General features: G+C 45.4%; 1 protein-coding gene across 12 annotated transcripts in view; it reads right to left on the minus strand.

Annotated features, from left to right (window-relative positions):
• LOC115551431 (pleckstrin homology domain-containing family A member 7) overlaps nt 1-25,205 on the minus strand; it is a 155,564-nt gene that overhangs the window by 49,275 nt on the left and 81,084 nt on the right. For 11 of the 12 annotated variants that reach the window (XM_030367153.1, XM_030367167.1, XM_030367156.1 and 8 more), the window contains 3 exons: nt 17,542-17,668; nt 11,744-11,848; nt 1,260-1,332 (listed from right to left, as the gene is read on the minus strand). In XM_030367153.1, coding sequence (XP_030223013.1) covers nt 1,260-1,332; nt 11,744-11,848; nt 17,542-17,668 — 305 coding nt within the window. Of the gene's footprint in view, nt 1-1,259; nt 1,333-7,056; nt 7,208-11,743; nt 11,849-17,541; nt 17,669-25,205 lie in introns of those variants that run through there. The other variant, XM_030367163.1, reaches the window with a different exon arrangement.

Consider the following 25,205-nt stretch of genomic DNA (forward strand, 5'->3'; position numbering starts at 1 on the left):
TACCGAACGCTCTACCGAACGCTCTACCGATGGCTCTATTGAACACTCTACCGAACACTCTACCGAATGCTCTACCGAGAGCTCTACCAAGCACTCTATCGATGGCTCTATTGAACGCTCTACTGAACGCTCTATGGAAGGCTCTACTGAAGGCTCTACTGAACGCTCTATTGAAGGCTCTACTGAAGGCTCTACTGAAGGCTCTACTTAATGCTCTGGGCCCCTCCCACAGGGGCCCAGTAGCCCCTCTCACAGGGGTCTGAGAGGTTCTCCCTCAACATATGAACATATGAAACCTTAAATAAAAACTTCACATTTAATTACATTACTAAGTGAAGCACTCCTCTATAGAGCCATTATTCGCTCAATATCTCATGTACCCTGCCTTAAACCATAGCCAAAATAAAACACTATTAAACCAGAAACGTTTAACCGTTTCAAAATGGCCCCAATGGATAAACGTTCAGTTCTACAACACAACAACTGCTTGAATCATAATGGGCATGGCAAATTCAGTTCCGGTGAGCCTCCAAAACCTCTGCACCGCACCAACGAACCTCTGCAACATCTAGCTCCACAAGGAATGTATACATTTATTACACAGCTCTTCTTAATGCTATAGAATGCTCCATTCACATGAATGGGCCTTCCCCAAACTGTTGCTAAGCATATTTGACCGCTGTCAAGGTAAGTGAATTTTTTGCCTCTGATTCACGTCTTTCGTATCACTCCGCAAGTACTCAGTTAACTTATCAACCCCAGCGTACTCGGTTGCTAAGCAACGTCAACATCTTTGGCGAACTATTACTCTTCTGATCAGCACTACGAATGGTAACAAATCAATTGTAAAAAGACACACTGTTTTAAGTTATTTTTTTGTTTTGGAAAGTAGCCGTGTAATAAGCGGGATAATGTATAGAATGCTGGTCATGATCATGAATAAGCTCCTTACTGTTATTTTCCCACTAATGACCGGCGTTCTATACATTATCCCTTACATATACATATACATAATCTGATTAAAAAAAGGTGACATGCCAAGATCAAAGGTATCATCATTGTTTACATCTGGGTTAAACCTCTGCCTGTGCAGTAGCTCGTAACAGGAGACTCCTAGTTGATCCCCGATGTCTGCAGCATCCCTGTAGGCCTCCTTACCTGTGCCTGATAAATGTATCTGGATCCACAATGAGTCACTTTGGATAAAGGTGCCTTTAGACATAGTGTAGGTCAACCCTCTGTGCTATACGTTAGCTTACCTTTGTAGTAGAAAAGACAGTAGTCAGCCAAGACAAACCACTTTCTCTTCCAAAGACGCATCCCTGTACTGTCCTGTAGAAACACAAAGAAGGACAGACTGATGTTCAACTGTTCAAATACAAATCACATAACTCCTTTCGATTTTCAGCAATTAAAGGTATCATATCAAGGTATTTCTGCTGCTAGGTGTTGCGCGATGAAAACGCACGGTTTTTTTTTAATAATCCTTAATTTGCTCACATGGGGAGGTAGCATTGGGTCATGGAAGAATCCTATGAGCCAAGAACTTTTGTGCTTAATATTTCAGTTGGTTTTGCTAATCGTAACTGTGTTATTGTTAGGAAGTAGTGGCTTGTGCAAGTTACGTAATTTCCATACGTCACAATTTGGCTGCTAGAGCTACCTTGTGCACTTAAAGACTAGTCATTGCTAGTCAAACAATTCTACCAGCTACTGCTCTTAAACGAAACTCATGTTAAATAAACCATTTTAAGCAATGAAAATAATCTGAATCAAACAGTCATAACACACATTTCTTCTTTTTCTTCTTTTTTTTTTTACATCCAAGACAAACCTTATTGATTTTTAAAATACAGTACAACAATCTTCAATATCAAATATCATCAAAATGACATTATCAATAGGTTAGTCACCCATCTACAACCTCAAACTCTGCTTCCTGACACCATTAGTTCATCACCACCAACCATCACTAATACCATCAATACAGTTAGGCCTAAATCTCAATCATCCCATCACCATTAATGTTAATGTTATCACCAATAATATAATTTAATGGCCCTATAATTAATTTAGTCTATAGTTACAGTTTTCAAATCCGTTTTTTACAGTCAATATCACTATCTTCTTTTTTTACTCTCAATCCATTACACAACCTCACCAACGAATGGGTGGTGGATAACTATCTATGGCTAGGACCTCGACCAACCGCTTTACCCAGGTAGGTCCACGTCCCCCTGGCGAACTCACACTTTGCCAGGTTGACTGTGAGGTTGGCGTGTGCAGGTCGAGTGAAGAAGTGGCGAAGACGTTACAAATGTTAACACCAGGTGGCGCTATGTATCCCCACGTAGGCCAAATAGGCTGCACAACCGTCCAAATTTGCAACTACCTGATTCATAACGTCTTTGAAAGTGTTACGTAGACCGAACTCCATGACCACGGTCATGGCAGTCAACAGTACTTGCAAATATCCTTTTAGTAAGTCAAATTTAGTGGCAAATTTAGCTGACTCCACTTGGTCCACACAGTCCTCCATTAGATATCACAGAGGCAAGTCCCCTTTTCACAATCACGGTTAAAGTAGGGCTTAAGCAGATTTGCGTCACATAGTTTTGTCCGTCTTTTCCTATCTGCCGTGGCCACCACATAATTGTAACTCTTGGCGATTCACTTTATATGGCCATGCAAATTTTGCTTGAAATGGAGAGTGTATGACAGAGGGCCCTATTTTAACTGTCTGAAACGCAAGGGTAGAAGCGCCAAACGCAAGTAGCTTTGTGGGCGGTTCTATGGCGATGTCAGCGGTTAAATGACTCTTGCGCCCGACGCAAATCTAAAAAGGGTTGCCCTGAAGTAGCCTAATTACCCGTAGGTGGGGTTTGGGTGTAACGTACAATAAACCAATGGGAGTGCCATCTCCCATCCCCTTTAAGAGCCATGAGCGCATTTAAATCTGACTAGTTGATGTTTTGACTTCAGAAATACTGAGTCCTCAAATAAATTTCGGCTAAGAAAACTTAACACACACATTATATGCGGTAACTGTGGTTCTATTTAATGATATAGACCCTTTTACTGTTTGTACACAATGATGACGTAGAACGCATGCGCGCGCAGTCCGGCAACAGAAGTATGGCAGAGATCAACAGCTTGTTAAGCTATGCGAGGGAATTATCAACACAAGATCGCGAATTTTACTTCAACAAGTTGACTTTGACAAATGGTGTTCGACTTCCAGATCCGTCTACTAGTAATGAATGGGTTGAAGACGTCAGCAAGTGGCCGAATATACAGTGGCCAGATATATATATACTTATTACACGGGTCTTTTCAACGTTCCGTTCACTTGCATGGGCACTTCACAACTTCCGGCGGTGAATTATTTTTATAAGCCCCGACAGGGCGAACAGGACACCGACGCGCAGCGGAGGTGTCCTGTTCGCCCTGTCGGGGCTTATTTTCTCGATAATGACCGGCGTTCTATACATTATCCCCTACGTATTTAATAGAGAAACCGAGCTTGTACACCAGAGAAATTACGAGCCTACAAGTCACTGGATGATGCTTATGAATACGTTGTCTGTGGTCATGTACAGAACGTCAAATACCATGACATGACTAGAGTTTTATGTGGTGAAATCAGAATTTTGTATTATGTCCTCATTCCAGTCAACACGTTTAATCACCTGCAGCCACAGACGCCGCCGGTTGGTCTTAAATGGTTGTGATCCTGTCGGAATCCTATGCAACTTTAGTCCGCCGGTGGAATATCGATTCTGACAACCATATACGCAACAACCAGGCATTTTGATGCTGGAAACTTTTTTTGATCCACTTTTAAACTCTTGCTAGTCAGTTGCTACCTCGTGTGAGTCAGAACCACTGGGAAACAATACCACTTCTGTTGCCGGCATGCGCACGCAACTATTTGATGACGTTGGCTGTAAAAGGGTCTATACCCAATACATTAACAAACATCGTTTCTTACCAGTATTTTATGCATTATCGTTATCAACTTGTGTTCCTAATATGCATGTGTCCCCCCGTTAATATGCCCCATGGACTGTATTATACGTTACTGTTTAGTTTGCGTGTGTATAAACAGATGGATGCACATACGCACGCCCGCATTCATTAATTATTTTACATATGCACACACACGCGCACCCGCATTCATTCATTATTTTTAACACTCACTCACGGTAAAACAGTATTTCTCACGATCAAATACCCTACTCATCAATCCTAAAAGTTATGGGCTTGTACACGATGTCTGTGTCAAGAAAATGTGTGTTTGCTGTACGGTGTTTGCAGATGCATTGATTTAAAAGTACAACTTATTAACTTTGTATCAGCTGTTCATTCACAAATAATTTACCAAGAATGTGTGGCTACTGGCTATGAGAGAAGCAAAGTGTATGCGCGAGGTGCACAAGCAACATTATGCATCAGCCCTTAAAATAGCATCTGAACAACGCGCCACTGACTTTAAACCAGGTATTTCCTGGTTTGTGGTGGAATTGTTTTTCTGAAACTGCAAAATAGCACCAGGGAAGGTTTGCACCAGAACACGCGTCCTCCTTTCGCTGAACCGCCCCTTGGGGCGCAAGATCATTCCCTAATTTAGCGACGTGTGGCGCAGGAGGGAAAAGAATGCTCTGCACCAGTTGCAAACTAGCAATGACACATGCGTTGGTGTACAAAGTCAATTCCGCTGGATGCAAGAAAGGGCCCAGAATGGCCATCATCTGGTCCCCAGGTTTGAAAGGGAGACACATAGCCTTTGTATCGAGCAGTTGCTTAATTTTCACTTGCGCTTTTTGCAGTTTCAACATTGCCACTCCCCCAACAGCATATAATCGTTGCCTGAATCATTAACGTAATCAGTCAGTCTGCGGCGGCTCGCTACTTACACTATCAATCAATAATGCTACTGGACTACGCACTGTATGGCCAAACACAAGTTTGTTTGGGCTAAACCCGGTGCTTGCCTGAGTCACCTCCCTAACCGCCAGCAGCAGCCAGGGGAGGCCGTCTTCCCAATCGCTGTCTAATTGTATACAATACGCTCTCAGCAGTGACTTGTACGTTTGATGAAAATGTTCTAAGACACCTTGACTCTGGGGGTGCCGAGCCGATGACTTATTGTGCTGGATCGTTAACAAGCGCAATATTTGTAAGAATGTATTAGACGTGAAATTTGTACCACAATCCGACGGTATCACTTTAGGCGGTCTAAATATGGAAATGAATTGGGACAGCGCTTTAAAAACAGGCTTGACCTTGATTGAACACAGAGCATACGCTGCGGGGTAACTGGTTGCTTGACACATCACTGTTATCGGCCGAAGAGATACAGGCATAAGCGTCTGGTTTGGCTTACCGGTTAATTGACAAACGACAAACGTTTTCACGTGAGAAGCGATGTCTCGTTTAACTCGAGGCCAATAACAGTAGCGCAGCATTCTGTCATACGTCTTTTTGATTCCCATATGACCCACATCATCATGGGCCGTCATCAAAACTATTTTGCGCAGTGGTGATGGCACTACCACCTGCCAGTCATATACATCTGGAAGTCCGCTGCGCGGTAGACATTTACGCATTAGGACATTCTCTCTTACCACATAACAATGCATGATATCGCTGTTTTTAATGGCATTCACTCTAGCATATAGAGACTGTAATGAAGTGTCAGATTGTTGCGCATCAATCAGCTGTTTTGCGGAATCGAACAAGCAAACCAGGCAATGGTGGCAGCGCAGGCAAAGGTCACCATCACCTGTTTTGGCAGCATCACGCGAAGCAGTGCACAGCAGACACAGGATACACACATGGAGTCTCACATACATCAAAGAGAGAAGTAGTTTAGATTCATCAACACTGGGCGATACTTTGGCCCATACTCTGGACTTGGCCAGCCCCTTAACAAGAATCATGGCGGTGCCATGTAACGGATGCGTAATGGAGCGTGGGAAGTACGCAAGTCGGAGTCTATATACGAACTATGCAAAGGCACGGGCAAAAACATTTAGGTTAATTCCACGCAGTAAAACAAATCGGAAGCAGACGAGAACGGGAAAACTGTTTGGAAGATAAATGATTCCAGCGAACCAGTATCGCAAAGTATTTAAATCGGCACTTTTTCTCTATCAGCGCTTAGTGACACAGAGCCATTTGAAATAAAGGGAGAAAAACTTGCTTTGAGGTCGGACTCGCTCACGTTAATCAGCTGACTAAGGAGAGATATGGCCAAGGCAGAGACTTGTGCTGCGTCTTTGGTCTGAGTAGAAGTACGGAATTTAGCCTTATATTTTTGTTCTTTTCTTTGTTCTCTTCAACTCCTCACATTGCCATTACGTATGCCCTTATGCCTAGGCAGAAGTAACATATTTTTCCACGGACGAATAAGAACGACTCTCGGGCACACCAAGTGCTGCATAAGCTTGGGCCGCACGGCCACTCAGAACATACTGCAGCATTAAACAGCGCGTTGCATCAGGCCGTTTATGCAGATCAGCCAAACGCTCTATTTTGCAATACAGCAAGACTCTTCAAATTTTGGTAGAAGGCTTACGTTTCTCGTGACATCAATATTGCCAGCATTAACAGGCTTAGAAGGGGTCAATTACCTCTTCAATTAATGCAAAGCGCTTGTGTTCAAGTGCCACTTTTTCGCACTTGAACACAAGCGCTTTGCATTAAGCGCTTGTGTACATTTAACGTTACTAAACCATTGTTTAACAACTTATACTGCACACCTATATCGCACAAAGCTTGTTTTGCAGAGTTAAACAACGACACTTCATAATGTCCCACAAGTAACACAAGCTGTTCCATTGTAAATTCATCGAAAGCATCCACTGTGGGAGTGGAAAAGAAATGATGAATCTCAGCCATGGCTTCGTCTATTGCGGGCACTACTGCTACCAGTAGTCTATCAGCTGTTCCTAAAATAAACCAAACAAAAACATGCAACGCATAATCCAACCCATGTAAGAATGCAACACAGAGTTCTCCCTAAACATTTACCCCCCGACTAATCAAACCTACCTTCTGACTGTGTCCGAGAGCCGGGGATTAGCAAAAAGAAGCCAACCCAAGTAAAGTCAATTCAGCTTTCATTCCACGGCGGCGACCACCAGCCCAGACGCAGTCGCTGGAACCTAGGCCCAAACGCCGGAGCGTTCTAACTCGGTAAAACGTTGCTCTGCAATTGTTATCTTGTCACATAAGGGCAAAGTTCGCCTACAATCAAAGAAAACAAACGATGCATCCGAAAACACATCTGAAAGTTAGAAAGTTGGTAGGCTATTGAACAGCTATCGGAGAACACTAAGGATCAGACCTACCGTGCCCGACAAATACATTTAACGTTACTAAACCATTGTTTAACAACTTATATCGCACACCTCTCACCCTCCACAAAAAGAAGAATGATCTCGCCTCAGTAACAACTTAAGCAACGTAAACAATAAAGGAGTTACTCACGTTATGCGTCCATTCATTCATAAAATAGTATGACGAGCCCCCACAGTGTCACGGCCTAGGATAACCTTACAATGAGGGAGGACAGAGGCATGATACTATTTAACAATAATTTAGGTTTATATCAGCATGTCTCTCCCATAAACAACTTTGTCACTGAGAACTTTTTTCACCTTAAAGAAATACACAAAATGGTCAAAAAGAAGATGTTCCAATCTCAAATAATACAAAGATATGTATCCAGCTGTTCTGCCCTTTCTATAAAACACACAATTAAAAAAATACATATATTTTTTTTTTTGTGCTGTCAAGCGATTAAAATATTTAATCGCAATTAATCACATTAATGTCATAGTTAACTCGCGAATAATCGCAATTTTCTTTCTATTCTAAATATCCCTTGATTTCGTGCTGCTAGCTTCTTAGTGAGATCAGAGTGTTGAGAAGGACAGTAAGAAGAGAGACCCGCAGTGAATTCAACCCGGTCCACTTGACATCGGGTAGGTGCATGACAGTGGTAGGCCTACCGTGAAACTTCAATAGCCCAGGCTTTTATTTGTTTCAATCACTGAACTTTTGAACAAAACTCTTGCTCAGCAAAGATGGGAAATACAATAACATTTATTATTACATTGTCAATACATTGTGGTGATCTACCGTCCTCCAGCTCCGCTTTGCGACTTCTACGATGACATGGATGCCCTTCTCAGCTGCTTTCCAGAAACGAGTGGCACACCACTCGTTATCCTGGGCGACTTCAACATGCTGCCAGAGAAGTTTCACACTGAAATAATCATATTTTCCGACACCTTTGACTTAACAATCACCCCTTGACCTCCCACACAAAGGGCCGGTAACCAACTTCACCTGATACTCACGAGGTCCTGCGGTACCCCGGTTCTCTCCATTACCCCGCTCCCTGTGTTTGACCATCGCTTTGTGGCTTTTTCTCTCCCCTTCTCCTCCCCCTCCTTCCTCCCTACTCCTCAAATTGTCACCGCCGCCGTAACCTGAAATCTTATCTATCCCTCTACGTTTGTCTCCACTTTCCTGTCCTCAATGCCTCACTTCTCTCAAACGCATCTCTCAACTTTCCACAGAAGAAGCCTCAGACACCATGCTATCCTCCTTCTCCTCCTCCGTGGACTCCCTCTGTCCCTTTCACTCCAAACCAGTGCGATCCTCGCCCCACCCTCGTTGGCTGTCCTAATCTATGTGGGTTTATAGAGCAGAGTTGCGGGGAGCTGAGAGGAAATGGAAGAGATCAGACTGTCCTAATGATCTATCTCAATACCTTTACCTCCTCTCAGACTTTATCTCCACTGTGTCAACAACCAAAACTGCCTTCTACCGGACCAAAATCAACTCCTCCAACCTCCAACCCCAGGAAACTTTTTTCCATGTTCTTTTCCCTCCTCATCCCTCGCCATTCATTCCTCCCTCACTGCTGATTCATTGGTTACATACTTTACCCAGAAGGGGAAGCTCATTTTTTACCCCTGCCACATCCTCCCTTACCCTATCCCCACCTCTATTTTTATTCACTTTAACCCTCTCTCAAAAGATGTCAACAGAATAGTTACGTCTATCCACACCACCACCTGCCCCCTTGACCCGATCCCCTCCTCACTCCTCCACGCCGTCTCGGGCGACATCCTGCCATTTCTCATTTCCCTTATGAACTCATTTCAGGCCTAGTTCTAGCATCCTTCAAGACTCCCATTATAAAGCCGCTCCTCAAGAAACCCACCCTTGACACCACGACATCCAGAACTACAGACCCATATCTCTCCTTTTATTCCTTTCTTAAACACTGGAAAGTGCCATCTCTAACCAACTTTCCTCCTATCTGTCATACAACAATCAGCTTGACTCTCATCAGTCAGGATTCAAGGCCGCACACTTCAACGAGACAAGTCTCTCTTCAGACTCTCCTCATGGTGAAGGAGTCACTCCGCGCTGCTAGAGCCTTGTCCCTCTCATCATTCTCATTCTCCTTGACCTGTCCGCTGCGTTCAACACCGTGAACCACCAGATCCTCCTCGCCAATCTCGCCAAACTCTGCATTGCTGACTCTGCAATATCCTGGTTCACATCCTACCTGATGAATCGCACCTATCAGGTCACACGGAATGGCTCCTTGTCCAAACCCTGCACTCTTGACAGCCTTGGTGTCCCTCAAGGCTCTGTACTGGGACCCATTTTGTTCTCCCTATATACCAGATCCCTGGGCTCTGTAATCGAATCATACGTTTTTTCCTATCACTGCTACGCTGACGACACGCTATTCCTCTCTTTGCCCTGCTTTGATAAGACCATGATTGCAACTGACATCTCAGAATGTCTGCCAGATGTCAGCACTTGGATGACTACCCATCACCCGAAGCTTAACCTCAACAAGACTGAGCTCCCCCTAATGCTAGGAAAAGATTGCCCTCATATGGAACTACGGGTCACTGTCGAGAACATCGCTGTATATACATCACCAACTGTCAGAAACCTTGGTGTGGTACTTGAAAATCAGTTGTGCTGCACTGCGAACATCACCGTGGTGGCCCGATCCTGCAGATTGGCACTCTAAAACAACCGTAGGATCCATCCCTTCCTTGCGAGAGAAGCAGCTCAGCTCCTAGTCCAAGCGCTCATCATCTCGCGCCTCGACTACTGCAACTCGCTCCTGATTGGACTCCCTGCCTGTGCAATTTCAGCGCATCCAGAACGCTGCAGCGTGCCTTGTGTTTAACCTACCTCAATTCTTCCATGTGACCCCCCTCTTCAGGGAGCTCCAATGGCTCCCTGTAGCAGCTCGTATCAGAATCAAGACGATGGTACTGGCATACAAGGCAGTCAATGGAACTGCCCCTGCCTACATCCAAGCGTTGGACAAATCAACTCAACTACCTCAACTAGCTCAACTACCTCAGCTGGACGTCTGGTGCCGCCATCGCTATGAGCAAGTAAAAGTCGATCATCAAAGTCAAAACTCTTCTCTGTTTTGGCACCGCAGTGGTGGAACGAGCTCCCTGCCGATGAAAGGACCCCAGAGTCGCTCACCAGCTTCTGCAAAAGACTCAAGACTCACCTGTTCAGAGTTCACCTAGACTCTGCATAGCCACCCCGTCCCACGCCTGCTACTTGTTGTGTTGTTAGTTATGTAGCATCTTATCCTAGCTATCTTTGTTGTATGAATGGGATAACCTAGTGAATGTTAGTGCTTTGCACTTGGTTCTATGACCATCCTTATTTTACCAACAGCAATATATTGTTTCACTTTCTTATGACAAATGTACAAATAAGTCGCTTTGGATAAAAGCGTCTTCTAAATGCCCTAAATGTAAATGTCCCGCAGCATTAGACTATAGGATATCAGATATTACAGCGATGTGAGGGGAAACTGGAGCCCTAACCAGTGGTATGAGTCTGCGTGCCTTGCGATTTGAACCTGCCGGGAGACGGGCAGCAGCACGCCATTGTTTGGTCAAGACTTTTATACACAGTACCAATCATCAATAGCTCAACTAAAATCCTCTTAAACTGTAGACGTCTCACGTTTCAAAAAGTTACCAATGGATTACAATCACTTTTAAGTGTATCCCACTAGCTGTAGTGGGATACACTACCGGAAAATGACTTTCCATATGTCTACAGTTGTCGAAACTATTGCTGTGTTTTGTGTAATGACCATGTAGAGTGTGGCAAATGGTGCTCTGTATGGGTTAAACTGACTTAACATAGACTGAATATAATACAGGTTATACTGACTAAACACAGACTGTATATTATACAGGTTAAACTGACTTAACACAGACTGTATATAATGAAGGTTAAACTGACATAACATAGACTGTACGTAATACAGGTTTTGCTTTTTCACACCAAAAAAGTCCTGGAGTAGACCGTGTTTCCCAAAGTGGAGGGCTACCACATTAATTACCCATAAAATATTAAACATTGCGATTCCATGCCCTTCAAATAATGTGTTGTTTGTGCAAAGATTCTATTCAACATCATGTCAAGAAACAGCTCTGTTACAACCAGTCTGTTATGAGGAGACAGAGAACAGCTCTGTTACCACCAGTCTGTTATGAGGAGACAGAGAACAGCTCTGTTACCACCAGTCCTGTTCCTATATAACTCTCCGTAGTGGGAGGGCGTGCACAACCAAATGGGAAGAATGAATAAATCATTTGACCAAGAACCACGGGCACGGGGGGGGGGTCAGACGGGTAACCCCTGGATCAGAGGAGCTGACCTGCTTGTAGAGCCATCCCCGGACCGCAACGGGGACATTGGGGTTCCTCTTCAGGGACTGCTGTCTCTTCCCAAAGCCGTGGATCTTCCCACTGGACCGTGAGCCCTGCAACCAATCAGCATGTCAATATCTACACTGAACAGAGACACACACAAAACGATATAAAACCAACACACACACACACGGATATGTATATATATGTATTGTTATGGATCTAGATATAGATATAGACATAGAAATATATATAGATATACAGTATATGTAGATATATCTAGATATAGATATAGATATATCTAGATATATCTAGAGGCATATACGTCTATATATGTTTATATTAGGGATGTCCGATATTGGCTTTTTTGCCGATATCCGATATGCGATATTGTCCAACTCTAAATTTTCGATTCCGATATCAGCCGATACCGATGTCGATATTTGGGTTATTTTTCCTCAAACCTAATTTAGGTAACATTACATATCTCCTGTTGTGGAATTAACACAACATGCTTAATGTTATTGTGATGCCCCACTGGATGCATTCTTGAATGCAACAAGGCTTTCCAAATGTTAACATTGTCTGTGCAAAATAAGAAAAATACTTCAACTTAATTTAAGGGAAAAGTGCCATGTTTATTTTTATTTTTTTAATGGTCTCAGGCAACAGTTTGGATTACACTCTCCCTGAGATAATCTTGACAATGCCCCCAACAAATAGGGCAAACTTGACTTCACAAATGATAAAACATTGTACCTGAACAACTATGTGCAACATAGCAGTATGTTTCTTTAACTAAAACTCAATAACCTCTATTGAATAAATGCACAAATATGAGTCAATTACAATGTGCACTGTACTGCACAATTTTGAAAACATTTATTTGAGCTATTTAAAAAAAAAAAAAAAAAAATCGGTTTTAAGGCAAAAAAAATCCGATACCGATATTGACAGATATTAAATTTTTATGCTAATATCGGGCCGATAATATCGGTGGGCCGATAATATCAGACATCTCTAGTTTATATATATACGCGTGTATATATATATATATATATATATATATATATTTATATTTAGCATTTATATATAGATATAAAGTGTGCATATATATATATATATATATATATATATATATATACATATACACTTTATATCTATATGTAAATGTTTATAAGGGTTCTCTAAAGGGTTTTCCAAACCATCTAACATTTGCGTGCTGCTCCATGTAACGTGCTGCTCCTTAAAAATAGAGCCCACTGGATGCATTCTTGAATGCAACAAGGCTTTCCAAATGTTAACATTGTCTGTGCAAAATAAGAAAAATACTTCAACTTAATTTAAGGGAAAAGTGCCATGTTTATTTTTATTTTTTTAATGGTCTCAGGCAACAGTTTGGATTACACTCTCCCTGAGATAATCTTGACAATGCCCCCAACAAATAGGGCAAACTTGACTTCACAAATGATAAAACATTGTACCTGAACAACTATGTGCAACATAGCAGTATGTTTCTTTAACTAAAACTCAATAACCTCTATTGAATAAATGCACAAATATGAGTCAATTACAATGTGCACTGTACTGCACAATTTTGAAAACATTTATTTGAGCTATTTAAAAAAAAAAAAAAAAAAATCGGTTTTAAGGCAAAAAAAATCCGATACCGATATTGACAGATATTAAATTTTTATGCTAATATCGGGCCGATAATATCGGTGGGCCGATAATATCAGACATCTCTAGTTTATATATATACGCGTGTATATATATATATATATATATATATATATATATTTATATTTAGCATTTATATATAGATATAAAGTGTGCATATATATATATATATATATATATATATATATATACATATACACTTTATATCTATATGTAAATGTTTATAAGGGTTCTCTAAAGGGTTTTCCAAACCATCTAACATTTGCGTGCTGCTCCATGTAACGTGCTGCTCCTTAAAAATAGAGCTTTAGTGACAAAGGCATTCCCTTTCTGAAACTGTGGTTAAAACACATCTTTTATTGGAATATAAAAAGCTAAACTGTAATATCACGTTTGTGCTGTATGGTTGAAGTCAGTGGCTTTCAGATCCACTCTCTTGATCCGAGTCTGACTTGATTACAGCAGAGTTTTAATGTAAAGCGGGTCCGACTCCCACACCTGACGAGCCAGGGAGCGCTTTAATATAATGAGAGGTAATGGCTCTGTGATGCCTTTAGGTCTTGATCTGTTTAATATAATGAGTGGTAATGTGATGCCTATAGGTCTTGTTCTGTTTAATATAATGAGAGGCAATGGCTCTGTGATGCCTTTAGGTCTTGTTCTGTTTAATATAATGAGTGGTAATGTGATGCCTTTAGGTCTTGTTCTCTTTAATATAATGAGTGGTAATGTGATGCCTTCAGGTCTTGTTCTGTTTAATATAATGAGTGGTAATGTGATGCCTTTAGGTCTTGTTCTGTTTAATATAATGAGTGGTAATGTGATGCCTTCAGGTCTTGTTCTGTTTAATATAATGAGTGGTAATGTGATGCCTTTAGGTCATGTTCTGTTTAATATTATGAGGTCAAATATTTCCTTCCTGGAACGTTAAAAATGGTGAATGTACCCGAATAAATTGTGAGTGTGTGTGCGATAAAGTGTGTGTGTGTGTGTGTGTGTGTGTGGGGGGGGGGGGGGTCCCCCTCCCTCCTACTGTACTACTGTGTGTGTTATTGGTTGTGTCTTTTGATGGTTGAGTAGTGGTTTTCCCGCAGGAGAACCAACATGTCACCCCCCTGGCAGGCTTCTGACACACTGAGCAGCCGTTAGTCACCGCTCACGCTCGTTAGTCCCCGAGCCCCTCAGCTCATTAGTCACCCAGCCCCTCAGCTCTCTAGACACCCAGCCCCTCAGACACTAGGGGTGGGAATCTCCTGGCACCCCACGACTGATTCGATTCCGATTATGAGGTCAACGATTCCATTCTGAAGCAATTATCGATGCAACAATTTTTTTTATGTACATTTCCATGCGGGATTTTCAAAAATATATATATACATCTGGGTTTGCTACTCAGAGTTTGCTAATCACTTCCTACTTTTGTGATGATCATTAAAGACATCAACAGATGAATTAACTTATCTAATATTTCATAAGAGAGAAAGCTTTTGTCACAAATATGACTTTCTATGAACAATGCAATGATCAATGCAGCTTGCATTATGGAATATGGAAGCATGCAAAAAATAGGTTTCAGTTTTATTAGGGGTCCAAGCTAACAGGTTGGAACCCTATTGTTTTTGTAAGGATTATTATTATTCCCAGCTAGAAGTGGTACCACAGCCCAAACCGTAAATGGTGCACACACGCCAATTGCATGACAAGATCCAGGTACGTGAGGTGACCGCAGACGACCAAATCCAGACATGCCGGCCACTAGGTGGCGCTATACCAAGGAATACGCGTTTGGGGCTATAACTCCCACACCGAACCTCCCACAGTCCAAAACGTTAGACACACAGATTCACTGGAGTCTGTTGCATCTTTTGGCATAGACCACGCCCATTTGCGTCCATAAAAATTTTCGGCAAAATCGTGAAAACCGCTAAACTGTATTTTCCCTACTCCTCCCACATTTCTTGACCAATCAACACCAAACTTTGCACACGACATCTTCAGACAAACACGCAAAGAACATGCAAAGTCGGACACTTTTTTGATCCGACCTTCGACGACGAAACGGTAGCGTTTTGAATATTGGTTTATGAGCTAAATTAGACGTGGAAAATCAAAAATCCAAAGAAATCCAAAATTAGACATCGGATCGAGTCCAAATTTTACACACATGTTGGTGCTAACCTTAATGTCATTCAATAGAAAATTCGGAAAAATTCGCCGTTAGAGGGCGCAATAAACGAGGAAATTTTATATCTTCTACAAAACTTCGCCATTAGGGGCCGCCATAAACGAGGGAATTGTTCATCTCCTAACTGGCCAAAGGAATGTTCTGAAAAAGCGTTTGGGGATATATCTCCCACACCGAACCTCCCACAGTCAAAACCTTCGTATCCACAGGTTCACAGTAGCGTTTTGAACACATGCTTCGCGTTGTGCCGGCGAAATGCACATTTCTTGGACCCCTGCATAACTGCTTGCAGTTCTAGTTTTCTTTCTAATCTTTCTTTTCTATGTCATTAAAGGAAAAGCTGCTCTTGAATTAGAAGGAGTTCTTGTGCCTGGCTGTGAGTTTGCACGCATGCTATGCGTAGGCTGAATCGCAATCGTGTCAAGACAAATCAGATTGGCCAATACACACTGAAGATAAATTCAATAATTTTAAAATTACAAGAATTATCTCTCTCTGGCAAACACAATGTTGCCGCAGGAATTTGTATTTTTTTAAATTCCGATTATTAATTTATCTGCATCGAGACAGAATCGTTCTAGCGAGAATCACGATGCATCGAAGAATCGATTATTTTTCCCACCCCTATCAGAGACCCAGCCCCTCAGACACCCAGCCCCTCAGCTCTCTAGACACCCAGCCCCTCAGCTCCTCGGTCTGCCTCATTGAGGTGTTGCATAATGAGGCTCAGCTCCTCCTGAATAAACAAGGTGCCAGCGGCTCCAGTCAGGGGGGCCAACAGGGGGCCATCAGGGGGCCAATAGGGGACCAGAGAGGGACCAACAGGGGGCCAACAGGGGGCCATCAGGGGGCCAATAGGGGACCAGAGAGGGGCCAACAGGGGGCCAACAGGGGACCAGAGAGGCGCCAACAGGGGGCCATCAGGGGTCCAGAGAGGGGCCAACAGGGGGCCAATAGGGGACCAGAGAGGGTCCAACAGGGGGCCAATAGGGGACCAGAGAGGCGCCAACAGGGGGCCATCAGGGGTCCAGAGAGGGGCCAACAGGGGGCCATCAGGGGGCTAACAGGGGGCCAGAGAGGGTCCCTTCAACAGGCATACATATAAGAGACTCAGCAGGCATGTCCGGCCGTGAACCTACCTCCAGGTGGGCACCAACATGAGTTCCCCTGGGGTAGGATGGAGGAGGTGGGGCAGAGCAAGACGGCTCCCTCACTAGAGACAATCAACTGTGGATTTTTCCGTTCTGTTCTTCATGTCTCTGGCAAAAGATAATTTAAGAAGGAAGGGCCAGAGAGCCAGCTGCCCTCAGGGACCATTACACTTCCTCTACCGTACAAGAGACCCATAAACTATCAACTGTGCTCTGGATAAAAGGTCCAAGAGACCCGGAGATGGCTGAAGGCCCCCTCCTCCTCAGACCAGAGCAGGAGGGGGCATTACAGGAGGTGTTATTATGATCTCATATGAAAGCTATGAGGGATGAGCCAACCCACCGTGGGCTGTTAGTGTGGCGTGCCCCTGCCAGTGTTTGTTGAGGACAGCCAACTGTTCTAACATGGGCTTGTTTCTGAACTGCGCATTAGTATTAAAGGAGCGCCGACTGTGTGTGCTGGAGTACACAAGCTTAACGTCTACAATAAAAATACTACCTTAGTAAAGAGAAATACACACAAAGCCTCACACAAGCCCTGCACAGACACCCCCACACACACCCTGCACAGACACACATCCACACACACACACCCTGCACAGACACACACCAACACACACCCTGCACAGACACACACCAACACACACCCTGCGCAGACACACACCCACACACACCCTGCACAGACACACACCCACACACACACCCACACCTAGACTTAAACACAAAAGCCTCCTCCCGTCCGTCCCCCAGTAGCCCCCACTAGGGGTGTGTGTGTGTGTGTGTGGCTCACCTTGGCTGCGGAGTTGGTGTCCACGGTGGAGGAGGTGAAGGTGGTGGAGGACTCACTCACTGTGGTGCTGGACGGCCGGCCGGGCTTCCCTGCTGGGGGGAGGGACATGGTGAGGACTCCCTGCGGCCTGGAGGGAGACGGACAGAATAAGACCATGTTAGGCCCGACCAAACCACCTGGATCACCCTAATCAACCACAACCCACATGGGACTGTTCGCATTCCTGGTTGTTATTGATACAGTGATGTCATCGATTGAGCTATCGAAACAGAACTGTCATATACATAGAGGACATCTCGACCTTGGGTGCCTTGAAAGGCACCTCTAAATTAAATGTATTATTATTATTATCTCCCTTAACAAGTGGAGCAAGTTCTGTTTCCATAGCTCAATCAATGACGTCTCTGCATCAATTACAACTTGGAATGCAAACAGTCAAGTTTACACTTACTGGCCTTCTGATGCCCTTGTGATGATGGAATACTGTTTGCTAATTACTATATTTTGAAATGTTTCATGCAATCAAAACTCCTCTTCCTATTTCTTATCAGACCTGTCCATAGAGCATGTGTACTAAATGGTTTGTTCTATTTCATTCTTACTGATCGCCAGAGGCAGTGCTTAACACTGGATGTTTTCCATCGCGCATGCGCAGGTCGAGTATTTAATATCAACATAGTCACACGTGACCGGGGATGACGTCGGGCCGCCCGTCTATATAAGCCCACGTCACTCTCCAAGATGTCCCTTGTATCTTCTCGCAGTAGCGAATACAGGTTGAGAGTAAGAGATAAGCTTGAATAAAAGCAATATAAGCCGGTGACTCTTTGCTGGTAGCTCTGCAACCGCATGGTTGGAGCCACGAATTCGTCCTCCAAGGGCTGCGATTAGTCACGCACGGCTATGTTTTGAACGCCGCATACCGGTGTTTTCGCCGGTGAGCTCGGCTCACGCTAGACTAACACAGCGTCTTCATCAGCTGTAGCGAAGGCTGCTAAGGTAAGTATTCTCTCTGTGTTAGCTTTAAAGTTAAGTAAGATAAGGGGATCCTGTTTTCGGCACCCGCTTAAGCTTACGTTTTGTTTTGTTTGCCTCGCTGCATCGGAGATTGCCATTACCGGCGTCTGCTGCCTTTTGTGGCAACTTTCGTTTAAGTTAATTAAAGGCTCCCAGACGAGTGTTTTCGCTCGTTAGAGCGTGTACTCCCTTATTTGGAATTAAAGAGCAGAAGCTCCCCATTACGTTTGAGGCTAATGGGTAAATAAGAAAAAATTATTAATTAAAAAATAAATAAAAACAGAACTCTGTTTTAGTTTGAGTTTCTTACGTTGAGCAGTTTGCTGCCCTTTTGTTAAATTATTACTTTTGGGTGCTTTCGCCCATTAGTAACTACTTTACTCTGGGAAAATAAAAAATTTTGATAGCTTATTTCCCCCAACATGTTAGGCTCACATGGTTGCCGCACTTGCATGGCTCCACTGCTAGCCCTAGATGGACATGATGAATGCCCCGCATGCCTCGGTGTGGTCCACCTGAGAGAGGGGCTGTCCGACAATCAGTGTATGAATTGCAGTTTCATGCCACATGGGCTGAAAGTGGCAAGACTAGCCGAGGTGGAAGGACCTCAGGTTGAAGGTGAGCTTCCCCCGCCTGGAAGAGAACCAGTGGTACGAGTACGCTCCCCACCCAGGGCTGCCCCGCCCAGGAAGAAGGCTAGGAAGGCTGACGGTTATGCAGCCAAAGTGGACAAGCTAGTGTCAGAGTTCGCTGAGATTAAGAGATTGACGCCAGTCAGGTTGGCGTCAATCTCTCAGGCTGAGGCTCCAACTACACCAGCATGGGACGGAGATGCTCTGTCTACGAGGGCTTCTTGTAGCCAGTTCTATGCAGACAGGCCGGGACAGGGCGAGGTAGAGGCTTCTACCCAGGCTTCTGAAGGCGGCTCCCAACATGTAGGGAGTGGGTCTAGGGCAGGCTCAGAAGCTTCCCGGGCCACGGTTAAGCCAGTGGTCCGAATGGCACTGGCACGCTTAGGGTTGGATGAGGCTCCAGCAGATATCGCTCCAGCTAGTGCATTCTTTAGGCTTGTCCCGCCACAAGATACTTTTTCTGTGCCTCCCTCCCAGCCATACATTGAGGAGCTTCACAGATGCTGGCCAGACCCCAGATCTTTATCTCATCACACCAGTGACAGCAGGGCCTTGGCTTCAATGCAGAATGCCAGCAACCATGGACTTGCCTGAATGCCAGCCGTAGAGCCGACCATTGCCTCCCTCATTGTGGCACCAGAGGAGGTGTTGAGGCCGAATGCTCGCTGTCCCAGGCCACAGTGTCGCATCACTGATGACCTGTTAACAAAGTGCTATGACACAGCGGCACGTATGGGCCGTATCGGGAACTCCTTGTCCCATTTGATATTGGCCCTGTCTCAGTCCTTGCAATCATCCAGTGCAGATGCTTCAGTGCAGAGTCTAAGTGACACGTCTTTGCAGGCATTTGCCTTCATGACCGGAGAGCTTGGTAGGCTGATGGCGTCGCTGACGCTGGCTCGCCGCCAGGTATGGCTGGCCCAGTCCCCATTATCAGAGCCATGCCGGAGGACCCTCCGCAATCTCCCCGTAGTTCCGGGAGAGCTGTTTGGCCCAGCAGCACAACAGGCCTTGGATCGTGGCATCCAGGCTAACCAGACACGGCAGCAGTTAGCTGCAGCTAGCCTTCGGGGAGCTGCATCCCTACCGAGGCAGCAGCCTCCACAAGGTTATGGCACCAATCGTCCTCTGCCGCTAGCACGTCCTAGTGGTTATTCCAGGACCTCACCAGCTCCTGAGCGACCCTATCAACCCCGTCGGGCTCCCACAAGGCCAGCACCACAGGCACAGAGGGGTCGGGGGTCGGGGTTTCCCCCCTCAAGGCCCCCAAGAGGGCGAGGGGGCAGGTACTGACGGCTCATGGCCGGGCGTCGGGCGCTTCACCCAGCAGCACCTTATCTGCTGGGGAAGTTGCACTACAGACCCTTGGGTGGTGACCACGCTTTCCCAAGGGTACAATCTCCAATTCCGACGCCGGCCCCCAGTTTTCAGGGGGATCAGACTGACTACAGTCAGCGATCCCACAAGGCGACAGGCCCTCAGCCAGGAGGTATCCACCCTCCTGGAGAAGAAGGCCATCGACATCTTAGATCCTCAGACACAGCAAGGTGGGTTTTACTCAGTGTATTTTTTAGTTCCAAAAAAAGAGGGTGAGTTTCGCCCTATACTGGACTTACGAGGGCTGAACAGTTTTCTGAAAGTATTGCCCTTTCACATGCTAAAGACAGCAGAAGTGCTCCAGGCCGTCGTACGGCAAAGCTGGTTCACATCAATAGGTCTAAAGCAGGGATGCCAGGGTGACGGCCCGCGGGCCGTATCCGGCCCGACTGTATGTCACATCCGGCCCGCGGGTGATAAGGGGAGAATATATGTATTTTTTTTAATTTTTATAAAAAAAAAAAAAAATTAAATACTTTTTTTTTTTTTTTTTTTGGGAATCCGTCAGTTGGTATGTTACTGCTGCTGGTCTGTTACGATTCAATAACTTTTCATCCCCCATTCTCCATTCCATTTCGAAACGTGTTTAGAAAACACGCTTGTTTCATTAAAATTGATTAATTTATTAAGGCCGCCACCAGGGGGCGCCCCCAACACTTTTGCCGCCCCCAACGCATTTGCCGCCCTAGGCGATCGCCTAGTTCACCTATGCAAGCCTTCAATAAATAAAATACAATTTATTAACAGTTTACACTTGTGTTATTTATCATTTATAAATGTAGGCTACTTGCATGGATAGGAAAATGTTACGTTTTTAGACGGGAGCTGTCTCCTGCTTTAGGCTATGTAATTGTAGGCCTCATTGTGAGGCTATTTTGGGGCCAATGCAATTTATTTTCGATCGGTAGGCCTTCAAGCATAATTTAAAATAGCCTACCTATCCATGTGTTGAGTCAGTCTTTGGCCTTTTCAGGCCTTTTCAGTCCGATAGTGTAATCCGGCCCCCTGAGATCTCACTTCAAAAAAATCTGGCCCCCTGACCAATTTCACCCTGGCATCCCTGGTCTAAAGGATGCATATTTTCACGTTCCGATAGCACCACATCACAGGCCATACCTGCGCTTTGCATTCGAAGGGCGGGCCTACCAGTACAGGGTCCTCCCATTCGGCTAGCCCCACGGATCTTCACAAGGTGCATGCAGGCAGCGCTCGCACCAATGCAAGCCACCGGAATACAAATCCTCCCTTATCTGGACGATTGGCTTATTTGCGCTCCAACCCGGCAACAGGCAGAGCAGGACACCACAGCCCTCCTAGGCCATGTGGAAAGGTTGGGTCTTACAGCCAACTACGGCAAAAGTTGTCTAATACCCAGCCAACAGGTACTGTTCCTTGGCATAACCCTGGACTCCGTCCAAATGCTTGCCTTCCCGTCTCCACGGCGGGTAGAGGCCATACTCCAGATCCTCCTGCATTTTCGGGAGAACAGGAGGGTAAGGTACAGCCTTTTTCTCAGGCTGTTGGGAATGTTGACGTCAGTAACGTCAATAGTGCCACTGGGCCTCCTTCACTTGCGGCCGTTCCAAGTTTGGACCAATGGCCTCCACTTAGATCCAAGGTTGCACGGATCCAGGAAGGTCAGGGTGTCCAGTCAATGCCTCCTGGCATTACAACCCTGGAGACGCAGGGCATATCTTGCCAAAGGTGTCGCACTAGGTTCGATCCCCTCACGCCGCGAAGTGGTGGTGACCGATGCTTCGCTCTCTGGCTGGGGGGCAGTGTGGCAGCACAGGGCAGTGAGAGGGCTCTGGAATGCGCCGCACAGGACACAGCACATAAATGTGCTCGAGCTCCGTGCTATTTATTTAGCGCTCCACCAATTCCTGCCATATTTGAGGGGCAGACATGTTCTGGTACGATGCGACAACAAGTCAGCTGTCTACAATGTGAACCACCAAGGGGGCACAAGGTCGGCTCAGTCATTACAGGTTGCACAGCAACTTCTTGTATGGGCTCTCCCTTACTTTTCCAGCCTCAGGGCTATGTACCTTTCAGGGCCACAGAATACGGTGGCAGACTTTCTTTCACGCCAGAAACCTCCGTCGGGGGAGTGGCGACTCCACCCAGAGGCAATTTGGAGCAAATACGGCACAGCAGAGGTAGACCTGTTTGCTTCAGAGTCCACAACACATTGCCCTCTCTGGTTCTCTCTGTCAGAGACGAGTCCGATGGGACAGGATGCCTTGGCACATCCATGGCCACGTCAACTCCTTTATGCCTTCTCGCCATTTCCACTGATAGGGTTAACTCTACACAGAGTTCAGAAGGGGAACCACAGACTCCTGCTGGTTGCCCCAAACTGGCCAGGGAGACCTTGGTTTCCAGTAATGTACAGGCTGCTAGACGGAGATCCATGGTGCCTGCCGAAGAGGCAGGACCTGCTCTCACAGCTGGGGGGCCACATCTGGCACCCCAGACCAGAGTGCCTGCAGCTATGGGTTTGGCCCTTGAGGGGCCTGATCCACTTATAATGGAATGCGACTAGGAGGTAGTTCAAACCATTATGGACTCAAGAGCTCCCTCCACCAGGGCACTTTATGCTAACAGGTGGAAGATATTTGCAAAGTGGTGTGAGGTACAGAAAGAGGTACCGGAGTGTTCCTCAGTGCCAATGATACTGCGTTTTTTGCAGTCCTTACTGGAAAGGAAGCTATCTGCTTCCACTTTAAGAGTCTATGTGGCTGCCATTTCATCCAGGCACATTAAGGTTGATAGCCGGACGGTGGGGTCTCATTCTTTGGTGACCCGATTTCTTAAAGGAGCCCAGCAGAGTAACCCCCCACGGACTGTCAAGGTTCCCTCATGGGACCTACCTCTGGTACTTGGGGCCCTCCGTCTCCCCCTGTTTGAGCCCCTGGACCAGGCGCCACTGAAATGGCTGTCGGCGAAGGTGGCCTTTCTTCTGGCGATCGTGTCAGCCAAGCGCGTTAGCGAGCTTCATGCGTTGTCAGTGAGTGAAGAGTGTATACGCTGGAACTCAGATGGCACAGGGGTGGCACTGTGGCCTAACCCATCTTTTTTTCCAAAGAGGCTGTCTTCGGCCCACTATAATCAGGTCATAGAGCTAGCAGCTTATGGCCCCTCACACCCACCGGATGAGGAAGCTAGTTCAGCAGAACTACTCTGCCCGGTGAGAGCCTTGAGATGTTACATACAGGAAACTGCTGGTTTTCGCCAGTCTGATGGCCTGTTTGTCTGCTACGGGGGCCCGAGGAAGGGGCAAGCGCTGTCCAGACAGAGGCTTTCGAAGTGGGTGGTGGAGGTAATTGAGGAGGCATACAAGTCAAGAGGACTGCCTTTGCCTCTTAAGATCAGAGGCCATTCCACCAGGAGTGTCTCCACCTCCTGGGCAGCACTACGAGGAGTGGCTCTAGGTGAGATTTGTGCCGCGGCCTCCTGGGCTTCAGCGTGCACCTTTGCCCGATTTTACAGGGTCAATGTAGCTGCTCACCACGCAGTGGCTGCAGCTGTTATTCAGGAACCCTCAGGCCCTTCCTAATAGGTGGGTACAGGATTCCTCGTGACTACGTTGGTAATAGTCATCCAGTGTTAAGCACTGCCTCTGGCGGTCAGTAAGAATGAAATAGAACGAGAGTTACGTATGTAACTACGGTTCTATGAATTCTGGATGACCGCCGGAGTTCTCTGTCACTCGGAATCTTGCGAGAAGATTCTGAAGGGACATCTTGGAGAGTGACGTGGGCTTATATAGACGGGCGGCCCGACATCATCCCCGGTCACGTGTGACTTTGTTGATATTAAATACTCGACCTGCGCATGCGCGATGGATAACATCCAGTGTTAAGCACTGCCTCTGGCGGTCATCCAGAATTCATAGAACCGTAGTTACATACGTAACTCTCGATCTGCTCCGGCGGTTCTTTAGAAGAACATTTTAGAAGTTTTCCCCAAACGTTCAATGTGCAGAGAAATCAATCCCGACATGAAGAAGAGGATCAAAGGTTCAGAAGAAAAATGAGTTTAGAAAGGCTCCTCGATTGGGTCCATCATCTGACCGTTAGCTAAGCGCCCACTATGGTCCAAGTGGTAACACAGTCTTTGGAGATCTGATCTTCCCTGATACATTTAAGTAGATCCCTAGAAATAAGACAGCTATCCACAGATGCTCTGAATTCCTTAGAATAATAATGATGCCTAAAGCCTTCAATACGAATAGGTAGATTCGAAGAATGCCTAGACATATATTAGTTATCCATAGACGCTGGATACCTAATAAAGTACTTCAGATATCGGCCTTTACGTAAGAATCACCACCAGATTACAAACCAATATACATTATGAACCACAGCAGCGACATAAGAGCATATATGCACTCTAGGATAAGATGATCAAAATGGTTAGGATTTAAAAATGATACCCAAGGACAAATTCCCCAGAGAGAGTGTAGAATAAGTTATCACTCTCTCATTCTGTATCAGTAAGATGTCTCACCCTACCAGCTCCTGAATGACCTCCAGCTGAGTGTGAGTCGCTCTAGACAAAAGAGCTACTTATAAGTGGTGTACAGCAAAGGATGCAGACATATGTAATAGGATTTATTAAAGGAGCTTTATGGAA

Source organism: Gadus morhua, chromosome 9 (genome assembly GCF_902167405.1).
Source record: "Gadus morhua chromosome 9, gadMor3.0, whole genome shotgun sequence".
Taxonomy (NCBI): domain Eukaryota; kingdom Metazoa; phylum Chordata; class Actinopteri; order Gadiformes; family Gadidae; genus Gadus; species Gadus morhua.